At 31.0% G+C, this 21091-nt stretch overlaps 3 protein-coding genes across 9 annotated transcripts in view; 1 reads left to right on the plus strand and 2 right to left on the minus strand.

The window, feature by feature from the left end:
• Positions 1-16161, minus strand: part of LOC143147966 (uridine phosphorylase 1-like) — a 41981-nt gene extending 25820 nt beyond the window's left edge. The window contains exon 1 of the mRNA XM_076313745.1: positions 15815-16161. Coding sequence (XP_076169860.1) covers positions 15815-15849 — 35 coding nt within the window. The 5' untranslated portion in view covers positions 15850-16161. The remainder of the gene's footprint in view (positions 1-15814) is intronic.
• LOC143147862 (uncharacterized) lies at positions 11281-12664 on the plus strand. Its single transcript, XM_076313544.1, has 4 exons — positions 11281-11334; positions 11451-11660; positions 11763-11990; positions 12477-12664. Exons 1-4 carry the CDS (start codon positions 11281-11283, stop codon positions 12561-12563), a joined length of 579 nt encoding a protein of 192 aa, XP_076169659.1. The 3' UTR covers positions 12564-12664.
• A 1254-nt stretch (positions 16162-17415) lies between the features above and the next one.
• Positions 17416-21091, minus strand: part of Galphaq (G protein alpha q subunit) — an 80936-nt gene continuing 77260 nt past the window's right edge. For all 7 annotated transcript variants that reach the window (XM_076313486.1, XM_076313489.1, XM_076313493.1 and 4 more), the window contains one exon: positions 17416-19767. In XM_076313486.1, coding sequence (XP_076169601.1) covers positions 19685-19767 — 83 coding nt within the window. In that variant the 3' untranslated portion in view covers positions 17416-19684. The remainder of the gene's footprint in view (positions 19768-21091) is intronic.

The following is a 21091-nucleotide window of genomic DNA, read 5'->3' on the forward strand; positions in this document are numbered from 1 at the left end:
TATCAAATTATTGGCATGACTTGTTTGCTCATTCACCTGAGTATACTCCAATGAAGAACTTACAAACTATACTAATACATCGTATTTGCGTAAACAACCAGCTGACACAAAATAAAGTCTAAATATTTTTCTTCTTTCTTTAGAAAAGATAGTCATATTTGTCATGGTATTATAAAACGTCACTATGTTCAGATAAGTAAACATTTTCATTGGAAATATGACTAGAGGACATAAAAATTACCATAAATTAATGTACTTTATACAATATGTTTTTAAATTTACTGTTTTTTATTGTCGTGCAAATGACTGTATTCGTTACTTTAATCAAATGTGACTGAATCAACAATGCGAATAATTAAAAAATGAACTCGACTACAATTTATATTTTTATGAAACTAACGATTATTGATATTCATTGGTAATGAAAGGCCATTGACCATCCATAAAATACCTTCAAAATGAATATATGTAAATATGTTATGGGTCTTTACCAACCATGAATAAAAAATGAGTTAAATTTCGCGTCATCGTTTAAACCAATCGCTGTCGTCTGATATCGCGTTATGGGATCATTAGAAGCTCTAAAATTGGTTCTACTTTATAATGAAATACTGTTGCTCTGGAGTGACAGTTTATTTATAATTGTCTCGAGGATAGCTTCCAGCCAATTTCTGAATAAATTGCTTTGTTAAAGACGCAGCTTCTCTTATCGCATAAATTGCATGCGATGATAAGGGGCATGATAAATATTGCTCATTAAACTGTAAAAATAGACATAAGAAGAAATGGAAATATGATTTTTAATATTCTGCATTATTGACGAAGATAGAGATAATTCAAAAGTATGCTTACTATTGAAAATAAAATTTACTGACTTTCTTTTAGAAATAATTGCTTCTAAATCTTAAGTATATAAATTTGTACATAATAAGGCGAAATTGCTCAGAATTCGATGGTTCAGAAAAATCAGCTGACACAAAATAAAGTCTAAATATTTTTCTTTTTCCTTTAGAAAAAATAGTCGGATTTGTCATGGTATTATAAAACGTCACTATGTTCAGATAAGTAAACATTTTCACTGAAAATATGACTAGAGACAGATAACTCCAAAGATAGTAAATTAATTTTTATTTCCACTTACGACGCACTATTCTATAACAATGTTTCTCACGCTTTGTCCATTGTTGTAATTTGAGATTTGGAAAAAATTTGTCTTCTTTGATTGACAACATAGGTTGCCCATACTGATAAATATTCAATACATTATTCGGAATTAGGAATTAACTATAACGCTGTGTTAATTGACAATGAAATATTTAAACAACAGACCGAAAGATCCACAACCATTCTACTATGGATAGAGAATATTATTGTTAATATAAAATTTTAATTTTAAGTCAATTGATTAAGTAATTTCGCAGAAATGTTACCCACCAGTTTGAAGGAATAAAACAGTTTCGTAAAAAATGCGTTTAAAATTTTTAAGAATGAAACACTTTAGCGCCGAGTAGCGGTCATAGATAGGACACACTCGACGAGAAACGTTATGGTATTTTCATTAGTATTTCGAAATTCGTCTTAATATTGTAAGATAATATTTTTGGAATGTGAAATTCTTAAGTGCAAAAAAGAAATAACAATGTTCTTAAATTGGAAATCTGGCTTTCCGCTTTAAAAGAAGTGATTGAAGACATATATTACGACCTCTCTATTATCCTTAAAAATATTTAAAATGTGCAAAGGGATCCGAATTTGGTAACTAAAACCCTAAAAACTGACAATGATACTAATTCCATTGTAATAACTACTAATTAGGATGTCAATATTGAATAAGAAAGAACATTTATTCGTATCACTAAATGAATTCTTAAGCATTTGAAAACGGAAGTTTACTAATTTTACTGTAAATATTAAAATACCTTCAAAGTAAAAAATTCCCTAGCCAAGAGTCTCTGGCTTCTTAGAATTAATCATGTTTGAGATATTATTCTACAAATCAGATAACAAAACGGCTATATCGAACGTAGATTAACAAGCGTTTGCAAAGCAATTATTTAAGATAAATGCAAAACCATACAGTAAACTGAATAATCCAATGTGAGATGTCTTTTTATTCTTCAGAAGACAATTTTTGCATAGCGAGATGAACGAAGATAGTATTACTTGTTTCAGATTCAATCGATAACTTATCGCTTTAGGGAATACTCCACATGCAACAATGATGTTAGCAATATAACGATATTTTCATTGCACAATATCTTTTATTGATATCTTTCAATAAACATAATGTGTACGTATCTCTTAATAGCTGATATAACTAATTCCATTTATTTTTAATTTCCTTTATCGGAAAGCTTCGATCAACTTATCAACGTTTTATCATATTTTAGATTCGATACAAATGTTTTTACCAAATATCAAATATTATTCACAGTGCTCAATTTGAAAGCGTTATTCGAAAATTATTTAATCAGTTGTTAAACGACTCGTAATACACGAATGCAATTTGTATCTCTCGCTTTGAACATTTGAGAACAATTGTTCGTTTACACAGTTGAAACTCAATTTTATTATTGATTTGTATGTCCATTTTAATTAAATAATGAAATCAACTATCAACGCTGTCTTATAAATAATATAATTTAACCTATTGTAGGATTTCTATTTAACCGTTTAGATATGTTGGAAATATTCATACAATACACTAATAATAAACGACAACAATACTATCCCGAATAAGTAAAATCAATATACAAAATCACATAAATAAATTCTTTGATATTGTAGATTAGATATCACATATGAGTGTTGATATAAATGAAAACCTATTGTCTATAAGGTTATATAGTTTACTAGCTTCATTTGAGAATTTCAGATACATGGTTGAGTCAAGGGATGAGTTAACAGAGCCTGAAGTTTTGAAAGTGAAGATTCAAAAAGGATATGATGCCACATTACAAAAGTCTGAAAACGATCAATTGCCCCAGTACAACAGTAGCTTCAACGTAAGAAACTTTTAAACAAAAAGCTCAGAGAATGCCTCGAAAAAACTAGGAAGAAAATTCAAGATTTAAAGAACATAATAAAAGAAACAATAAATTCTCAAATCTAGTGTTACAGATGTTAAAGAAGAGGTCATATAGCCTCAAAATGCAGAACCAAGTACTTAGTTGTAAAGAACAAAAGACAAAGTGCCATCAATATTGAGATTGATACCTACTTTGCCTTTGTCGAAGAGCCAACAGTAATGACTCATTACCAGATGGCAAAAATTGGGTTTTGGACAACACATACACAGCCCATTTATGCAACAACAATAACTTTGTAGACATGTATAAGGTATGTAAGAATTTGAAACTGGCAAGTAGTGCATCAACAAACATAAAAGAATAAGTTACCATGATATTACAAACAACTACATGTAATGATGAGAAAAAGAGTATAAAACTTGGCAATACATTATATGTGTCCGATTTAAGATCAAATCTGACATTTGAAGCAAAAGTATTCGATAAAAGTAATATAGAAATCTTTAAGAAAAATATGGCCATAATAAACGACAGCAAGGATAAGACAAAGATGATGACAAATGGGGGGGGGGGGGGGGCTAAATACTTTGTCATATTTATAGATAACTTCTCAAAATGGTGTGTTGTCCACCTGCTAAGGTGAAGTACTGGACAAATTTAAACAATATAAAAATGGGGTAAAACAGCTACACAATGGCGTTTTGGTTCGAAATTCTTCGTTTTAGATAAGAGACAGAGGAGCAAGTTAGCAAATCGTGCCTTTTAAGGGGTGCTAATAGAGTGTGCAGACGAATCGAAGCCTTACCGAGTTTGAATGCACAATCTGAAATGTTATATCGAGAGACGTCAAATTCATAGATGAGAACATACGTGCCAAGAAGAGTCTAGAGACAATGGAACGCATTTGTAAGAATTCGAAATCGATCTAATCAACCCTAACGATAGAAACGAAGACCGAAGGAAGGATGAAAATAAACTCCAAACAGAAACGGTGACGAAGCATTTGCTGTACGTTGTGTGATATGGGAAAACGGACAATGGTAATAATAACATTGAAAAGTATAAAAATATGTATCTAGATAGGGAGTACGAAACCATAAATGAGCGAGACTTTGGTGATTTTGATGGTGATCTTGAACATAACTCTAAAGGTGAAGATGAAAACGAGATCGGAGATAACAGTGGTAGTACAGATACAGAAAGGAAACAAAATTGTTTCTATAGAAAAAATATAATATTATACATCTGAAGAGAGTAAGAAGTAAGAAGTAAGAAGTAAGAAGAAACCTAAGAGAAATGTCCGTATCCCAGCTCAAAACATTATACAATTTACCAGTAACATGCATTGTAGATAATATTAATGTTACAGTATATTTCAAGAAATTGTTTTCCGTCATCAATTCGTTATAAAATGGACGAATGAACGTTTGAGTAAGTGCTTGCTTATATATTATATACGGCAGTACAAATCGGAACTTGCACATATCACAATCATGAAATTGTAAACTCTTCTACGATTACTATTGTTCATTGTAATTTTTAAGTATTCCTTGACGAAGACATTAAAAGTATTTTTGAATAATCCCGTTGCTGTTATCGATGAATTTTTTTGGCACGTTTACACGAAACGCTAAAAATTCATAGACGGTTGATGTCACGGTCTACGTGGATGAAACTTTGAATCGAGAAAGTCAATATACTTTTAATATTCCCGCAAGTGTTGAGCAAACTGTTGTTCTGGCCAACGAAAGTCTGAAACTCTCTGACGTTTGTGCTCTACGTGTAGATTTCGTTACTTTGAGATTTTAGAAATCAATTTAGATTTTCTTCTATTTATTATATCTGTATGTATACTGTATTGCCTTTGAAAAAAATGTTTCAATTTCTATAGAAATATTATAGAAATATTTTGTCTATGTAAAATATTTTTTAATCAAAGTTTGCAATACATGTGACACCTCATTTCTATATAACAATTGTTAAAAAGTGTCATAGATATTTAATAACGATGTTTTCGGAGTCTTTTTCGTATTAGTACGAAAAAACTGTGTGTCCGTAATTAAGGAGTAATACCAATATTCTATTTTGCGTCGAACTGACTCGAACAGTACAGTTCGAATCTTCGTTATTCAGTTTTATGTCTCCAGACCAGAGTCACCAGCGAGTCACTGTATTTATTCCATCTTGGAAATGCAATAGGAGGCGACGCGAAAATCGATAAGGTTCATTGAACTGCTACGCAACACCTTGCGAATCTCATACATGTGTACCAATTTGGACGAGCATGTGAACGTTAAATTTCTTCAATTTTCTCTCAATAAGATAGCAAAAATACTGAAACATAAAAACAATATTACTATACAAATTTTAAACAGTATAGAAGTATTACTATAATGTAAGCAACATATTGTGTGCAACAATAGAAGCGTTAATATATAATGTAAACAATGTACAAGCATAAATATTACTTACAATATGTCAATAATATTCAGAAGCAATTATTCTCATATTTACGTAATATAAAATCAGTAAATGAACGTCCTTCGTTTTCCTTTCTTTCCTAAATCTTAACCTGTGTCAAGCTGTTTTTGCATCCAACGGCTCAAATGTTAATTGTTCCTCTCTCAATGGAGGGATATAATATATTCGTGGAGATATTATATGTAATTCGTTACCCTACATTTTGTGTGTATTTTGAATGACATCTTGTGTGTGCGAATGATTTGTCTTATATATACACTTCGAGTTGCTGGTCCTTCAGTGTTCTTATTGATAGAAAAGGGAAGTTTCCAATTTGGATAAGCACTTTCTAAACCGGATGAAACGATGGCCGTACCTGAGTAGCGATTTTTATTAAAAATTTCACGAAACATCAACATTTTAACGAGTTTTCTATGAGATCCCAAATTCAAATCGTTTACAAGTGTTTGGAGTGATAGTCCAGCGACATGGATTCGCAATCAGAAAGTCCTCCGAGTTTTAATTCTAGTTGGGACTGTTTGTTAAATTTTTCCGAACTTGAATATTCAAACACATCAATGATTCAAATATTTGACGAATATAATTTGTCACTTATATTTTTATATATACTTCGTATGTGTACATACATATATTGAATATATTAAATTTTGTATTATACACACACACACACCACTTTTTGGTTTCATAAAAGAATATACACACATTTGTTTCACTTTTATTAACTTTTAAAATACAAACTGTATACCAAATGTATTGTAAGGAAAAATAAAGATCAGTCCTGGAGGGAATGGTGTCATATCAATGTCCACAATCCCACGAATCATGATACTATATTTTTCTTAACTAGAGACTGCATTTTAATTTTTATTCTTTCTTCGTGCAATACATCGCATTTATACAATTCGACTTGCGCGGTTCTCGACTTATACGCGAAACTTCAAAACGAATAAAGTGCGTAAATCGATTACATATTATGCTCAAATATTTTTGAATATTTTATGCACATATCAAGTATGAATATTCGTAGTAGAGTAACCTCCCTCTAATAAAGGCAGTGAAGGGTCCGACTCCGATTTGGACGAAACTTTGCAGGTTTAATGGATTGCTAAAACTAGTAGATAGTAGAGTTTTTTTAGCTGCGGTAACTCAAGTTTAAAGGGTGAAATTACCATCCAAAGTTTGACTCCTGAGGAGCCAATTCGGGAACAGTTAGAGATAAGAACAGAATTTTGTAACGAAAATTGTACGGATTTTGATGCATTAGAATTGAATGCTGGAGTTAAAAAAGTGTTCAAAAAAAATTAATTGACCATGTTTATTTAAAGAGATACAGCGAGAGCACCTTAAAATGCATCTTAAAATACTAGATTAAAAACTAGTGTCATAGAAAGATATAAAAGACATAAAGCTTTACGAAAATGGAAAGTATGGGTTTTAGTACTTAAAAAAGAAAGAAAGAAAAACAATTCGTCCTAAAAGTATTCTTTTAAAACTATATAGTACGATTTTATTGACGCCCTAGTGCAATGTTTCGTCGACTAAAAACAAGAGTGAATTAATTAAGAAATTTGTGTCGATCATTTTAACACCGATACTCCTACCCTTTTGTTACCATATTTTCACTTTTCCTTCATTCTAAAAGTTTTTTATTCGCTTATACTTAAACTACACGTTGCTAGATAACAATTTTTGTTTAACAACTATTTACTTCGAAATTTTTTCTCGAAAAGAAACTATAAATATTTTCTATTTCGTGTTTTACAAATTCTTCTTGAATTATATGATTTCTTATTTCATCGTTTTTCGATTCTCCTATGAACGACGAATTTCTAAATTGACTCGTTTTTCACCCTTTTAAAATACGAGAACTAATATCCTGACGTTCAATCCTCGTTACTATAGTAATTGAAGAGACAGAAATATCAGAGAGTGCGGTGTGCACGCACAACACGTTCAAGACCAACAGTGCAAAACGAAATTTTGATTACAGCTGGTCGCTTCTGAATGCACTTGGAAACATCACAATTACCACGTACTGTAATTACTTCGTAGAGGTACTCGAAAAGAATGCAGCGACAAAAAAATAATATTTTATACAGTTACAGTGAACGCAAAATAACACACGAACGACTAAAGAAAGAAAGAAAATGTGCAATGCTGTAAGTGAAATAAGAAAACCGGATGGCTCAATTATGAGAAAATTGTCTCAAATTATCATACTAAAAAATCAAATAAAAATGTACATGGCAGCTTCTTTGCGTGGAACAATATTCTTGCTACCAATATGATCTACATTGAAACCATCTTTATTAAGAATCTCTGGAATCTTCCTTGACATTTGAAAGAAAGCTTACAACATGTGAAATGGTCGAGGCTATAAAAAGAATCTAATTCCACGGTAAAATACATTGAAAAACCGATGCGATTTAGCAGCGTACAAGGATACAACATTCATAATTTGAAATTGTATTGTTCATGAATGATATATTATCCGAACGATTGCTCTACAATTGTGTGTTCGAAATAAAAAGATTTTGGATAAGGACATCTGTTCTCCTATTTCTGGACTTTTATTCTCGGCAAAAGTCTCGTAAGTATCTATTCTACTCAACGTTTTGTGAAGTATTGATTTCAATACAGGGTGATTCAAAAATACACGTCCATACTTCAGGGAGTGGATTTACACGCTAAGATGAGTAAAAGATGTCCTGTGAACCTTAATTTTCAAATTACGGATGATCCACAGAAACACACACAACTTGAAAATTAAGATGTCCTATCGTACAATCATCGATATTTGTTTTAAAACCATCCTTTCTAAATATTCAGAATCGTGACTTTCGATTTCTAAAAAACCAACAAATTTTCTTTAATATCTCCTTTCTGATTCACATATCTTAATACAAATTTTTAGCTGATCGGTATAAGCGATGTCTAGCGTAAAATCAACAATTAATGAACAATATAGAGCTTTCCGCACCTCTGAAATTAACTTCTTTTTCACTTCAGTTTCCGTGTAAGATAAATAATTAATTCTGTTACAATCAATATTATTGTATTTTTTTCAATTATTTAAAAAAAATTAATCAAACTGAGCCAGACACTGTACGAATGTTATAAAATCTCGTTTTCTAAGTGAGTCAACGTCTTCTTTATGTCTCCGAAATGCTAAACCTAAACAAGCTAATAATTTTACTGCGCCCACAATTCTTTTCAAAACTTCCCCCCTAATATATTTTTTCAGTGTCAATTCGTTGAATTAATCGACAATTAACGCATCCAGTTATCGATCATCTTTTCTTCAATGTTAACACTGAATAAAACATGTTCTTTAGAACGTTTACATTCCTTTAATTGACGTTTAAGATTTTTCCAATTATTGAAACCAGTTTTAAATATGATATTCGACTTCATAAAAAGTTTACAAACATAACAGTAAACGTCTTTTGCATTTTTTAGCTCCAGACATTTATGTTCGCTTCGTAGCTAAGACATTAAACACTGTATTAATAACACTTCTTTAATATTTAACAGTATTATTACTTATAATCGTATACAGATAAAATATTGAAATTAAGAAGGGCTCTTGGTTGTACCGTCTAAGAGAAAGTTTAAGAAGAAGAGAGAAGAAGTATTTAGTTATTAAATAATTATAATTATGTACGATGTAACTTACAGTATACAGATAAAGTGAATTTACCAGTAACAAAATCACTCGAAAACGGGGTAGATAACGATTTTCAAGTCGACTAGAAGTCAAGCGTCGCGTACACTGCTTAACGAGGAAAATGAAAAGGATATGTGCTCGAGAGTGAGCAAGACACAGTAACAACGAGCGAGTCTTGCATTACGTACGATCTGTTACAAAAATGTTTAAATAATGCTGTACACGTATCAATACATCATCGATTAATGTAAAATAAAAATGTCAATATTCTTTGCTCTTTCTAAGATTATTCAAAATTTTCTCGATAAATATGTGTCCAAACACGACCTCGTACAGACTGTTTCTTAATTACATGTTATTGAACATACTTTTGGAAAACGGTCGATTACGTATAATTAAAAATATTCCAAATAAGATTGCATTTGAACTTATGTTCAATGGGAAAAAACTCACCAATTCATTGATGTTTTTACGAGGGTATAATGACAAATATGCGAATTAAAATTTTCGTAAGAGTGTGAAATTTGATCCTGGAAATTATTGTTCATGGCTGGGATCGTTGACTGCAGAAATTAACTAATCTCCCACGCTAGAGAAGCGAACAATGGACAGAATGTGTCATTTAAATCCAAAAATTGTCAGTTGACGGCAAAAATTACTGCACTACAGTTATTATTGTCTTGTTGAAGATAACGTGAAAAATGATTGCAAATATAAGCTATAAGCTCCAAGTTTGCGATTAATATACTTAAGGTCACCGAATTGTAACCTATTTGCTAAATATGTATTACTTTAATTTCATTTTGAATTGTTTCATTTATAATTGCCTCTGCGATGTATAATGTATTGAATACATAGATTGAAGTATAAATATAGTTGACACCATTACTATATGAAGAGTTGAAGAGAATGCTCCCAAATGGAATTCAGACTTATTGATTAGATTTCTTAAGAAGTTATTTGTCAGGATTTTGTATCGCATAAACTAATAACTAACCAACATTACTCTCATGCAAAAAAATCTATAAATCTATTTTATAAAAATTAATAGTACCAAAATTAATATGTACTAATCATATTATATTAATTGAGCAAAATATGTAAGGAAATGGTACCCTTGACAACGTATATAAAGATCAAGGCCATCGGAGCATTCTCCACTGCAGAAAATTAAGCGAAAACATTATTAACTAGGTACATTTACATATACATAATGTAACTATAGCTAACCAAGTTCGATAATGTTAAATTGAGAACGGGCTAATACGAGTTACGTAAAATGGCACTTTTAATCATCTATGATTTCCTCTGTTCAAGGGTTCGTGGTTGGTTTATTTCACTTACATTTTCACATAATACAACTTCAGCTTTATAGCTGAAGTTGAGGACCAGCTTGGTTGAGGACGTAGCACTATAAGAAAATGATCTAGAGAATATTTGTCACAGCTCCAATGAATCATTCTGTATTCGTTTTATTTAATTTCACAACCTCTCTTTTTATTACAATGTTCGGGTTTGAGATCTATATTATGTATGTTTCGCGTCAGATCCAGTTCTATTTATCCAAAAGTATTCCGCTCAAATCCGGCTCGATTGAATCAAATATTCCCAGTCCAACGTACTGTTCAATGATAAGATGGCGAGTCGGCCTAATTGGATGTAGCGAAACAATGACGTCTCTATTCATATTGGAACTCTTGCGTATTCTTTTGTATGAGCGAGGAAAGCGGAAGTTGCAACCATTAACACGTTGAGTACCACGTCAGCCATCGGTGGCTGACACGAGACTTTTCGTTTAGGCCGCGTCGACCACCGCTGGTTGACGCCAGAAAAATTTATTTAAAACTTACTTAATTTTGATTCATTACAGGACTAATGGATTTCATTGAAACATGGTAAACATGAAAACGGTTCTCCTTCACAGCTATTATAAAATGTGACAACTCTCTTAGTCTTTTTTCTGGTCATTGCTCTACCATCTTCTGTTGCATTTTCATCATAACATAATTTGCAATATTTCCGTACTTCAGAGACTTTTCCCGGTTTTCTCTGGAGTTTATGTTGCCATTTTTTTAGATCTTCTTTGCATTTGTGTTCGATGGAATGTCTTCTTTTTCACAACTTGTAAGGGATAGTGCTAATTCTTTCCAGAATTCAGTAATGCTAATTTTCTGCTTCGTAATATCTTTGTACAGAATGTAACTATTTACAACCGTAGTATTTAGTAACAATTCGAAGGCTAGTTTTCGTTACCATTTTATGGTCCTGCGTAGAACCGTAGAAAACAACCCTACAATACCAGCGCTTCGAAACGGCGTGCGTGGCCTGAACGAGATTGCCTTAGAAATACGCGTGGCGCTCAACGTGTTAAGGACTATGTAGTTGCTTTCAAAATTCACTCATCTGGTGTTCACTTCGTTAAAAAACTGTATTGCGAAAAACTTTCCAATCTCAAGAAGTTGAGCACGTTTTCAGAATACAAGGTAAATTTATAACCAAAAGAAACGACTGCCAGGATCTCCCATCCGAACGATGGGACGTAACAGTCAAGTGCAGTGCAGATAATCAGTCAGGACTTTGGCTAGGAGATCGGCTGGTCGCACGTAGGCAATGCAACACAGCTGCAAACAACGTGGGCTAGTCGTCGTTGGGGTTTGCAAGTACGCCAGGAACGCACGAAAGACAAGGACGACACCTTTACCTCGAAGATGCGACCAGTCGCAGAAGGCAGTCTTCAGATTCGACGCCAACGGGCAAGGTCGACTGAGGAGAACACGAGCGAACTCTCGACTCATCCAATCACCGTTCTATTAGTACGTCTAAACCTTCACTTTCTTATATCTATTATTTTATTTATAAATATTAATTTTCTTTAGTTCACGAATCAGTAACTACGACTCAGTGTCTCGATCAATCCAAACGTCGACGGGGCGCAAACAACTCACGCTTATTGTCATTATTGGCTAACTCGAACACATCTAAAAAATTATCGTGATACAAAATACTATTACTATACAATTTGCTTTTTATGAACCTAGAAGTGTAACTTTCAGGAGGTGATTTCTTACTATTTTCATAAGAGTACTATGTTTGTTTTCTACGTACCATACTATTTCTCTTGCAAACAGAGAGATACTAACTTTCAGATGCATTGTTGTAATATAAAAATGTTACTTTTTATTTTTACCGTAATTTTCCATGGATTCTTCACCTTAGTGTGGTAATTCTTACTAAATAATTATTCGACACTCACAGTACACAAATTTGTTATAAACTATGATATTTGTTTGTCATCATAGTTAGAAATGGTACTTGAAGTCTCGCAGAACAGCACAAAAGCAAAGAGGGTTCGGACCGCACATCCCTATCTGAGCAGCACCTTCTGAACCTTAGCCACACAGTCTGCCATAGTAGTAGGAATAGATTTTAATTGTGTCCAGTTGGAGACTATACTAACTACTGAGGTTTTGTTTATGCTTATATGTAATGTATAAAACGTGTTTTATCTCATAGGAGTTATTTAATATAAAAGAGAATATTATGTAATATTAATAGTTTTTCTATAGGTGGAGTAATTATGGTGAATTTGAAATATAATTAATTTTCCTTAATGGTATCAAATATTTTGTATGACACAATTCGACTTAACTCTAGTTATTTGCCACAAAAAAGTATTAAGCTATGTCTTCCAAGAGGATAATGTTCCAAAAGTATTAAAATTTAACATTTCTATTACCATGTATAAGAAATAGAGGACGAACAGAATAATAAAAATCAGAAAATTAAGTCTTTTCTTAAAAAAAAGTATACATCTTTTTAAGAAAGCAATGGATACATTTTGTCCCTACATCGACACATGAAAGCTATTATAATATTTACCAAAAAACATTTTTTTACATCTAAATTTGTAGCTGACCAGAAACTGATTAACTTTTGTCCGAAACATTCCTTCATCAGACTGATTGAAAGTGGCTGACAAATCGTGGCGACAGTTATGTGCCACACACTGTGTATAACTTCTTTTGAAATGAATTTAAATTCATTTCTATTTATTTCTAAATTAAGTTTCTCTTAAATTATTTATGTTCCTGAAAAGAATTTCCCTTACTTCTACTGGTAATTATATGACCAATGCTTTCCTAGCATATTGTATAAAATTAGCAAAAATTGTTGTCTTCTATTAGATATAACTATTTTATAATAGTAATATATTGCATCTACATCAATGAGGCTTTACCAATCTCTCTCTTGGCTACAAATAGCAAATTAGAACTGAATGTGTGAGAATAAGTATACTCCTTCCACTTTTCTTACATTCCTGCCACGGAACTTCAAGTCAGCAATAAAGAATACATAAATCTCCTGTTTATATCTTTTTCTCAAATCATTTACTGCAAGAATAATATATAAATTAATGGATTTGCAACAAACAAAGAATATACATTTGTAGTAACATTTTAAACTTAATAGAATGAATATATGTACACTTTCAATTAATTTTTATACAAAGAATGGTCTCTTTCCCAATTGTACTACAAGTGCAGTCACACCCTGAATGTGTAGATGTATTAAAAGATAAATTCTATTATTACATCGAGAAAATCGATATGAAAATAATTACTTGTATCAACATGACAGTAATTCAAAACACAAAACATAAACTATGTTCAAATTTGTATGAAGAAAAATATATCAACACTAAATGCCTCCTCCACTCTGCATCTGAAAAAAGTTATTTCTAGAATAAATGGGAAAAATCAAATAACATTTATTAATACTTTGAAAGAAAAATAGGTCAGTACAATCCATTCACTTATAACAAAATTAGTTCACAGCATGTCAAGTTATTTGAAATCTATTACTAAATGAAAAGTATGTACTGTGCTATAAAGTTAAACAAAATTATGTTTAAGTTAAAGAAATTGTGAATTATTATGTATTATATAACTATGAAGTTATACCATTTTTCCAAATTGTAGATATTTTGTTTTATCGCGCGCGCGTGCGTGCGCATAGAGTAAATGAACAAAATAACTAACAATTAATGCAGAATTTTAAATCAAATTTTAAAACGGTCTTTTGACCAGGTATGGTACGGTTAGGATTAAAGTCTCTAAATTAATCTACAAATAAGTCTAAACTAAAACTCCATTTCCTTCGTTTCGGAGAAATCGAATAATGAAATTTTCGTTTGGAAATCAGTGACCAAGTATACCGACAAAAGTTTAATATAGTATAATTTTAATAATTAATAAAACATATATTAAATAATTACATTGATATGTAACCTCTTCAGAGATATATATCCTATCGATTACTGATAAGTCTCTTATTTTATAAGTCGTATGATCTAAAGATACGCGTAATTAATAATGAAAATTATCACTTTATGTAATACAGATATCGAAGATTATTTTTTCCCATTAAACACGCTATAGTTTTCATGTGTAATTTCGTCAGGTAGACTCAAATTATCAAAATGTTACGAGTATTATAACTTAAAAATACAATACTTAAATCTTAGAATTCAAAATAAATCAATTAATTCACAGGTTTTCCATGTTATTTGCGCTTTTTGAAACTTTGTATCTTGAGAAGCAAGAAAACAATGAACGCGTGGCACACAATTGGCGGCTATATCAGATCGATCGTTCACTGAGTTGCTGACAACTAATATCTAAATAAAGGTGAACTCGAATTCATGTGTCCCGTTCATTTTAGCACTCACAAAATATTGGAATACAGTCTTCTTGTTGTACAAGATATTGTAGCCTTCTTTGCGTATTAGATGTATTTTGAACATATTCTGTTTTTCCCATTAAATTGAATTAAATTTTTATATTATTTTGGATTGAAAAAATATTTTACTAATAAGAAAATTATTTTAAATGATATAAACATTTTAATACATGAGTATTTAAACGGATACGTATTTTAATTTCAATAGCAATTTTCATCTACGCTAGTAAAGTATTGTTGATACTTCTTATATTTCTTAAGAATGTAGTATTTCAAAGCTTTATTTTTACTTTGTAACAAATATAAATGCACTTGTACGCAATACGAAGAATAAAAACATTTCTAACAATGCGATACCCGCGCGTAACAACGAACAGGAAATATTCATCGAATATTTTTGGCACTACTAGAACGCAGTATCGTCTAAAATTCCATATAATCGAACATTTCCAGACCTCTGCATATTTTCGTAGATACATAAATTATATTTAACATCTTAAACAATTAATCCTTATCTCGTGAATAAATACACGTTCGCTTTTTAAGTAGGATGCATCGTGTTATATATGCCTTTGTTAAATCAATGTTCGAAGATTCATACATTCGAATCACATGCATCTACATTCACTTGTAGCTTCTATCCCAACTAACAAAAGTTTCATAAGAACACTGACACAATAATAACGTGAAAACTTTCGAAATATAAACTTGACTGTGAACTACCCATTGTAGATAATAAATATTCAGATATATCTAAATACTTGCAAAAAAATCATTGTCATCTTGTAAAACAAAGGAGGGTAGCCAAGCCCCTTTTTTGCAAGTACATAGGGGCAGTAAATCATGAGATTGAAGCTTCAAAGAAGGAAATATAAATTCAAATGACAAAAACACTCACTCGTCAATTTCCTCCTCCTCCAACAGAAGATTCATTTTTCCAATTGTACGACTTCGTTCACTGTACAAGATGAAACAGGTAGTAAAGCTTGACTCTCGCTACTAAATGGGTGTAGTCCTTTCGATGATCCTCCGCAGGACTAAAGTCGCAGAAACGATGCCGCGACTGTCACGTTGCGCGCGCGCATTTTCTCTTCGTACCAGATATCCTTTCCTCTTCTCAATGACGACATTTTCGCCTTAATACAATGGCGTATTGTTTGGAAATTTGCCGCTAGGAGGCTCATTGGTTCACATTTTATACTGACATTCCGGTAGGCCAACTATAGATTTTTACCAAGGGAATGGCGCCTGACATAATTTCGTTTGAATTTACAGATATATTTATCAATAAGTTTTACAGAAATTATGTGGCGTTACAATCTTGTTAATTATACATTTTAGCCAAGTCATTTCTCATGAATATTCGCATAGAAATTGTTACTTTACAAAAACTATACGATAATTTTGAGATATTAAACTTACCACCACTTTTTTTTGCGAAATACTATAAGTTTTTATCCTTAAACTGATGAGGTTGAAATATTCTGGTAACTCGTGCTGTTATATTTCATTAGTACAGTAGAACTTCAATAACTGCATGTGAATCTCATTCGTTGTATTGTGTTTACAAGAAGAAAAAATGATCACATAAAAGCAAGTGTTGTATTTTCTATTCGAAACAAAAGTATATCGTTAATACAAGATCACCATCGCATAAAAAGTCAAACATAGATCATAGATAGCGGAGTATATTGTATAAACAAGACTTTTTATTGAATTGGCTATCATGATACCAAACGTACACTTCTATGTAACTACATAATACTTAAAACCGTTTTAGAAAAGACAATTCAAAATAGAGTTACACTGCATTCTGTATTATTTTGTTCATATTGAGAAAAACTTAGAACAATTCAAAAATTTACGAAAATAAATAATTTAACACAGATATATAAAATCGAGCTCATTTATATATAATGATGTCTGTTAAATTTGCATTATCAGATTCTAAAGCTGTCTCTTATCTTTGACATACGACCAATAGTGTCGCAAATTATTAATGAATCACTGAAGCAAAAAAGTAAAACTTCTATATTTTTTACTATATTATTACATATGACATTGCTTTAATCAAATTGATAAAATTCTGACAATAAAAGCAATATCAAACACAATCATATTTGAATGATTTTAAGTTAGATAAAAAACATGTAATTGGTAATGGATAAAATGCACTCAACGATCAAATCTAACTATATATATCTCACTTACTGTTTTGCACTCTTCCCCAATTTAAGCAAAGTTAAGGAATCCGGTGACTTAAAAGTAATCGTTCCATTACTTTGTCTTTTTATTCTTACCAAATATTATTGTATTTTTGTAGAAAAACAATTGCCGCTATGGAGTACTTAAAATAAAATAACTTCTATTCAGATGACATCTAAAAATGCTAAACAAAAATATTAAGGTTTGTGCAATTTACGTGTTTCATACTATATAAAATTTTTGTTTGTATATTGATATAATAAATTTATGTAGAATAATAAAAATTTCAAAATATACCATCAAATGAAAATATATTTCTCCCATAAAATGTAACAATTTTTACATAATGAAAATAAAATAAAACCTAAGATAAATTACTTTCTTGTAATTATTTTTATAAAATAACATTAATTGTGCGTTTTTTCAAATCATATAAATGGGATTAAGGATTATTGCTGTCTGCAAGGATTATCATGTTCTGAGGTAAATATACAAGATGAATGTTGTACCATGCGCCCATACTACTGTCACAAACTGCGTTTATTTTTATCATTAATGTATATTATTTATTATAAATAAGTTAGAAACATTGATCTCATTTTGGGCTTGGTAGGTGTTTACATTTTATACACACAGAAAGAATACCCAACATATTATGCTTTCAGAAAAATGTATACTTTTGACAAAAAATGATTTACAAATTAACTATAGCCATAAATTTGCACATCACTCGTTCATTCTCAAATCTGGTGATAGAAAACCTGTTTCTCTCAACCGAATTTTTACTTTTTATTAAAATGTTTCACACATGCTGCATACTAAATTCATTCTCTCGCTCTTACTCTCACTCTTTCTTTCTCAAACATTCTCTCTTCCTCTTTCTCACTTGCATTATCATTTTTTCTCACTAGCATCGTTTTGCACTTGAAATACACATGTGTTTCCCTTCCCGCGCTCCCATCCGCTCACTTTAGTCATACACTTTCACTGAAAACCAAGCAGTATTATTATTAATATTAATAGTATTATTACTATTATTATTATTATTTATTATTATTATTATTATTATTATTATTATTATTATTCAATATTATTTGTTATTATCTCTTAATATTATATTTTATCCAATGTATTTATATATTTTTTTTCCTTCATATAAATTCAGTGTTTCGACCAAAGTAGGTATGACATATGCTGCCCAGTGTGCGTACAGTGTTAGCACTGTCAGACTTAGACATTTGGATGTATGCATCCAAATGTCATAATCTGCTTTACGAATCAAACTAACACTGTGAAGTTTATTGTGCGAGTACTCTCTAAATACACACAAAGCAGTTTCCATCACCTTCGTACAAATGTTCTTACATTAGAACACTGAAAGGTGGCAGAAACAGTAGTTAGTCTATCTATTAGAGAATACAAGCAATGGGCAGCGCGCTAGCTACCAAGAGCGAGCGCAGGCAGTGAGCAGGTCATACATACATACACTGTAATATGGATACAATGCGTCACAGGGGCATATGTTCTTGAACTGTGTCCCTTGCTACACAATGCTGTGCCAACAAGCGAGGGCTGGATGAAAGGAAAGCCATCATTATGATTAAGATTCTTATGTCACTTATAAATCGTAAGATTATAGTTGTATGGCATGAGATCGCAGCCCTCACATTCTGTACACAGCCTATGGAGAAGAGAAATAGCAGAGAAATCTGCAACCTCTCACCTCCTAATTACCTAAAGTCACATCAAACAGATGTTGTTTTCTAATAATTTCTTAATATTGAAGGGGGGTAAAATTTCCTTCTTGCTGGTTTTATGTTGCTCTCTTTGATGCTAACCTATGTTTCATTTCATATATTATATATAACAATATTTATATGATGAATTATGAATTTGAGTCACATGCAGAAAAAACTTTTACTCGCTTCTGGCACAGATAAAAAAACACTTTGGCTTTTGCATCTAAGAAGGGACTGGAATAAAAACACCACACTAGTAAATGGCACTAGAATTGCTATCACTTGTGTCACCGACTACTTGTGATTAAAAAGCTTTTGTCCTTCTTCGCTTCAGTTTCTTGCTGAGATCTCTCGATTTGAGATATACACTTGGACAGACATTGTATGGCATGGCTGCACTCTATCTTATACGATTATTTACGTGTTTGCTTGTGGTATTGTTATATAAAAATCAGACGATTACGCAGTCAGCCAGGCATGCTTGACTAAACTAATTTATAAAAAGGTAACAAATTCAACAAATAGAGTACGAAACTAAATCAATTTGTTGGTATTGACAGTGAAAAGGTTAGGAAAGAACGTATAACGCTCTGATTTAGGTCCATGTTTTTTCATCGCTGTTACTTCCATCATAAATTTTACTAATCGATAGTTGGTACACTTGTAATGGAGCAGCGACATATGCTGATGGCACCACAAGTTATTGTTTATTTTCTGCCTTTCTCTTATTCCCTTCATTTGTAGCTAAACAGAGTTCACACTAATACCTTGGTCAGGGTATAAGAAAAATTCTTGAGTCCATTCTGAGTTTTACATATTGCCATCTAAACCAGATTGTATTCTTTTAAGTTAGATTGTAGAATGGTGTCCTTTACTGCTGCAAATACAAATCTGATGTTTTCTGTATCTGTAAGAGAACAAATTGTAACAATTTAAAATTTATATACAGGATGCAAGAAAATGTTTATCACAGCTGCCACAGACAAATTTACACAACTGATTATAAATTTGATAAAAATTTTGTTAAGAAAAAAAAAACGCTATAAAATTCATTTAGATCTTAAAATTCACAATCCAATTTTGAACATTATAAAGAAACTATTTACTTGTAAAAAATTCTTATAAGAAAAACACTATCTTCGTATTGTCTTTGTTTCCTAATGTTGACTACAAACAACAAATTTTTTTTATGTACTTTCTTTACTATAGACGTTTTTCTTCCAAGAGTAATTCCACAAGATCTAGTCAATCGTAACTTTGACAAATTTGTGACACAAAATTGTTTGTTTGTAACTAGTCGATTTTTTCAACTAGAATCTAGAATATATAACAATAAAAAAAATTTGATTTCAAATTTCAAGATCAACTCCATTACATGTTTTGTAACAAATTCTCGTTAATCTGGATGCATAGATTCTTATTTAAAAACCGTGACAAATATTTGTTTATACCATGTATATAAATTAAGTGATCAATAATCATTCAGTTAGTAAGTTAATTAAGCAAAGATCAAAATTGGTTATTTGATGATGTTAATAGGCGGACTGTCATATTGTTATTAAATGAAATTATTTCTAATACAAATGTTCATTCAAGTGACAACTACAAGGTAAATGTTACTTATTTTATTTTTTTACACTAATTTGTATTCTTCTTTCAAACGTCCATTACCCTTTATTTATTCATAGATGACATACGGTGACAGATCATTAGCTACGAGTTAACTTGTAGGCAACAAAGTGTTAAGAAACATCAAAATAGCATATTCAGTAATTAATATTTCACATTATATAATAATGTAATAAAGTATAACAAATTCACTTACCATTAATTAAAAGATCAGAATAAGCTGAAGTCAAAACACATGCAATGTGCAATTTTTATCTTTCATGCATAAAAATGCATAGGAATATTAAATAATTAACTTAATTATACTGCGTATTGATGTACTTAAATTAAATGATTAGAACACATCAATTTATGAATGTATTCTTATCCTTATAATTATCAATTAAACATAATAAATCATAGAAATCAGAATTAATTGCAGAGGAAAAGCACGATTAATTTAACAGATTTTTTGCCAATTCTTTTTAAATTATTCATAATTTTGCAGGAATATCTACTATGAGATTTCCATTAATATAAAATATAATATTACTTATTATATACATTTAACTATTCTTTGGTAGTAGATAAAAATAAAAATGTTGATAAAACAATATATACAC

The sequence above is a fragment of the Ptiloglossa arizonensis genome, chromosome 6 (assembly GCF_051014685.1).
Source record: "Ptiloglossa arizonensis isolate GNS036 chromosome 6, iyPtiAriz1_principal, whole genome shotgun sequence".
In the NCBI taxonomy this organism is placed as follows: Eukaryota; Metazoa; Arthropoda; class Insecta; order Hymenoptera; family Colletidae; genus Ptiloglossa; species Ptiloglossa arizonensis.

What these genes read in the sequence shown, in the direction of transcription:
- LOC143147862 (XM_076313544.1), top strand. Translation starts at nt 11,281, where the DNA reads ATGTCTTCTTTTTCACAACTTGTAAGGGATAGTGCTAATTCTTTCCAG. An exon ending in CTAATTCTTTCCAGAATTCA is followed by an intron (nt 11,335 to 11,450) that starts GTAATGCTAATT and finishes GGTCCTGCGTAG; the next exon opens with AACCGTAGAAAACAACCCTA. An exon ending in ATCCAATCACCGTTCTATTA is followed by an intron (nt 11,991 to 12,476) that starts GTACGTCTAAAC and finishes TTGTCATCATAG; the next exon opens with TTAGAAATGGTACTTGAAGT.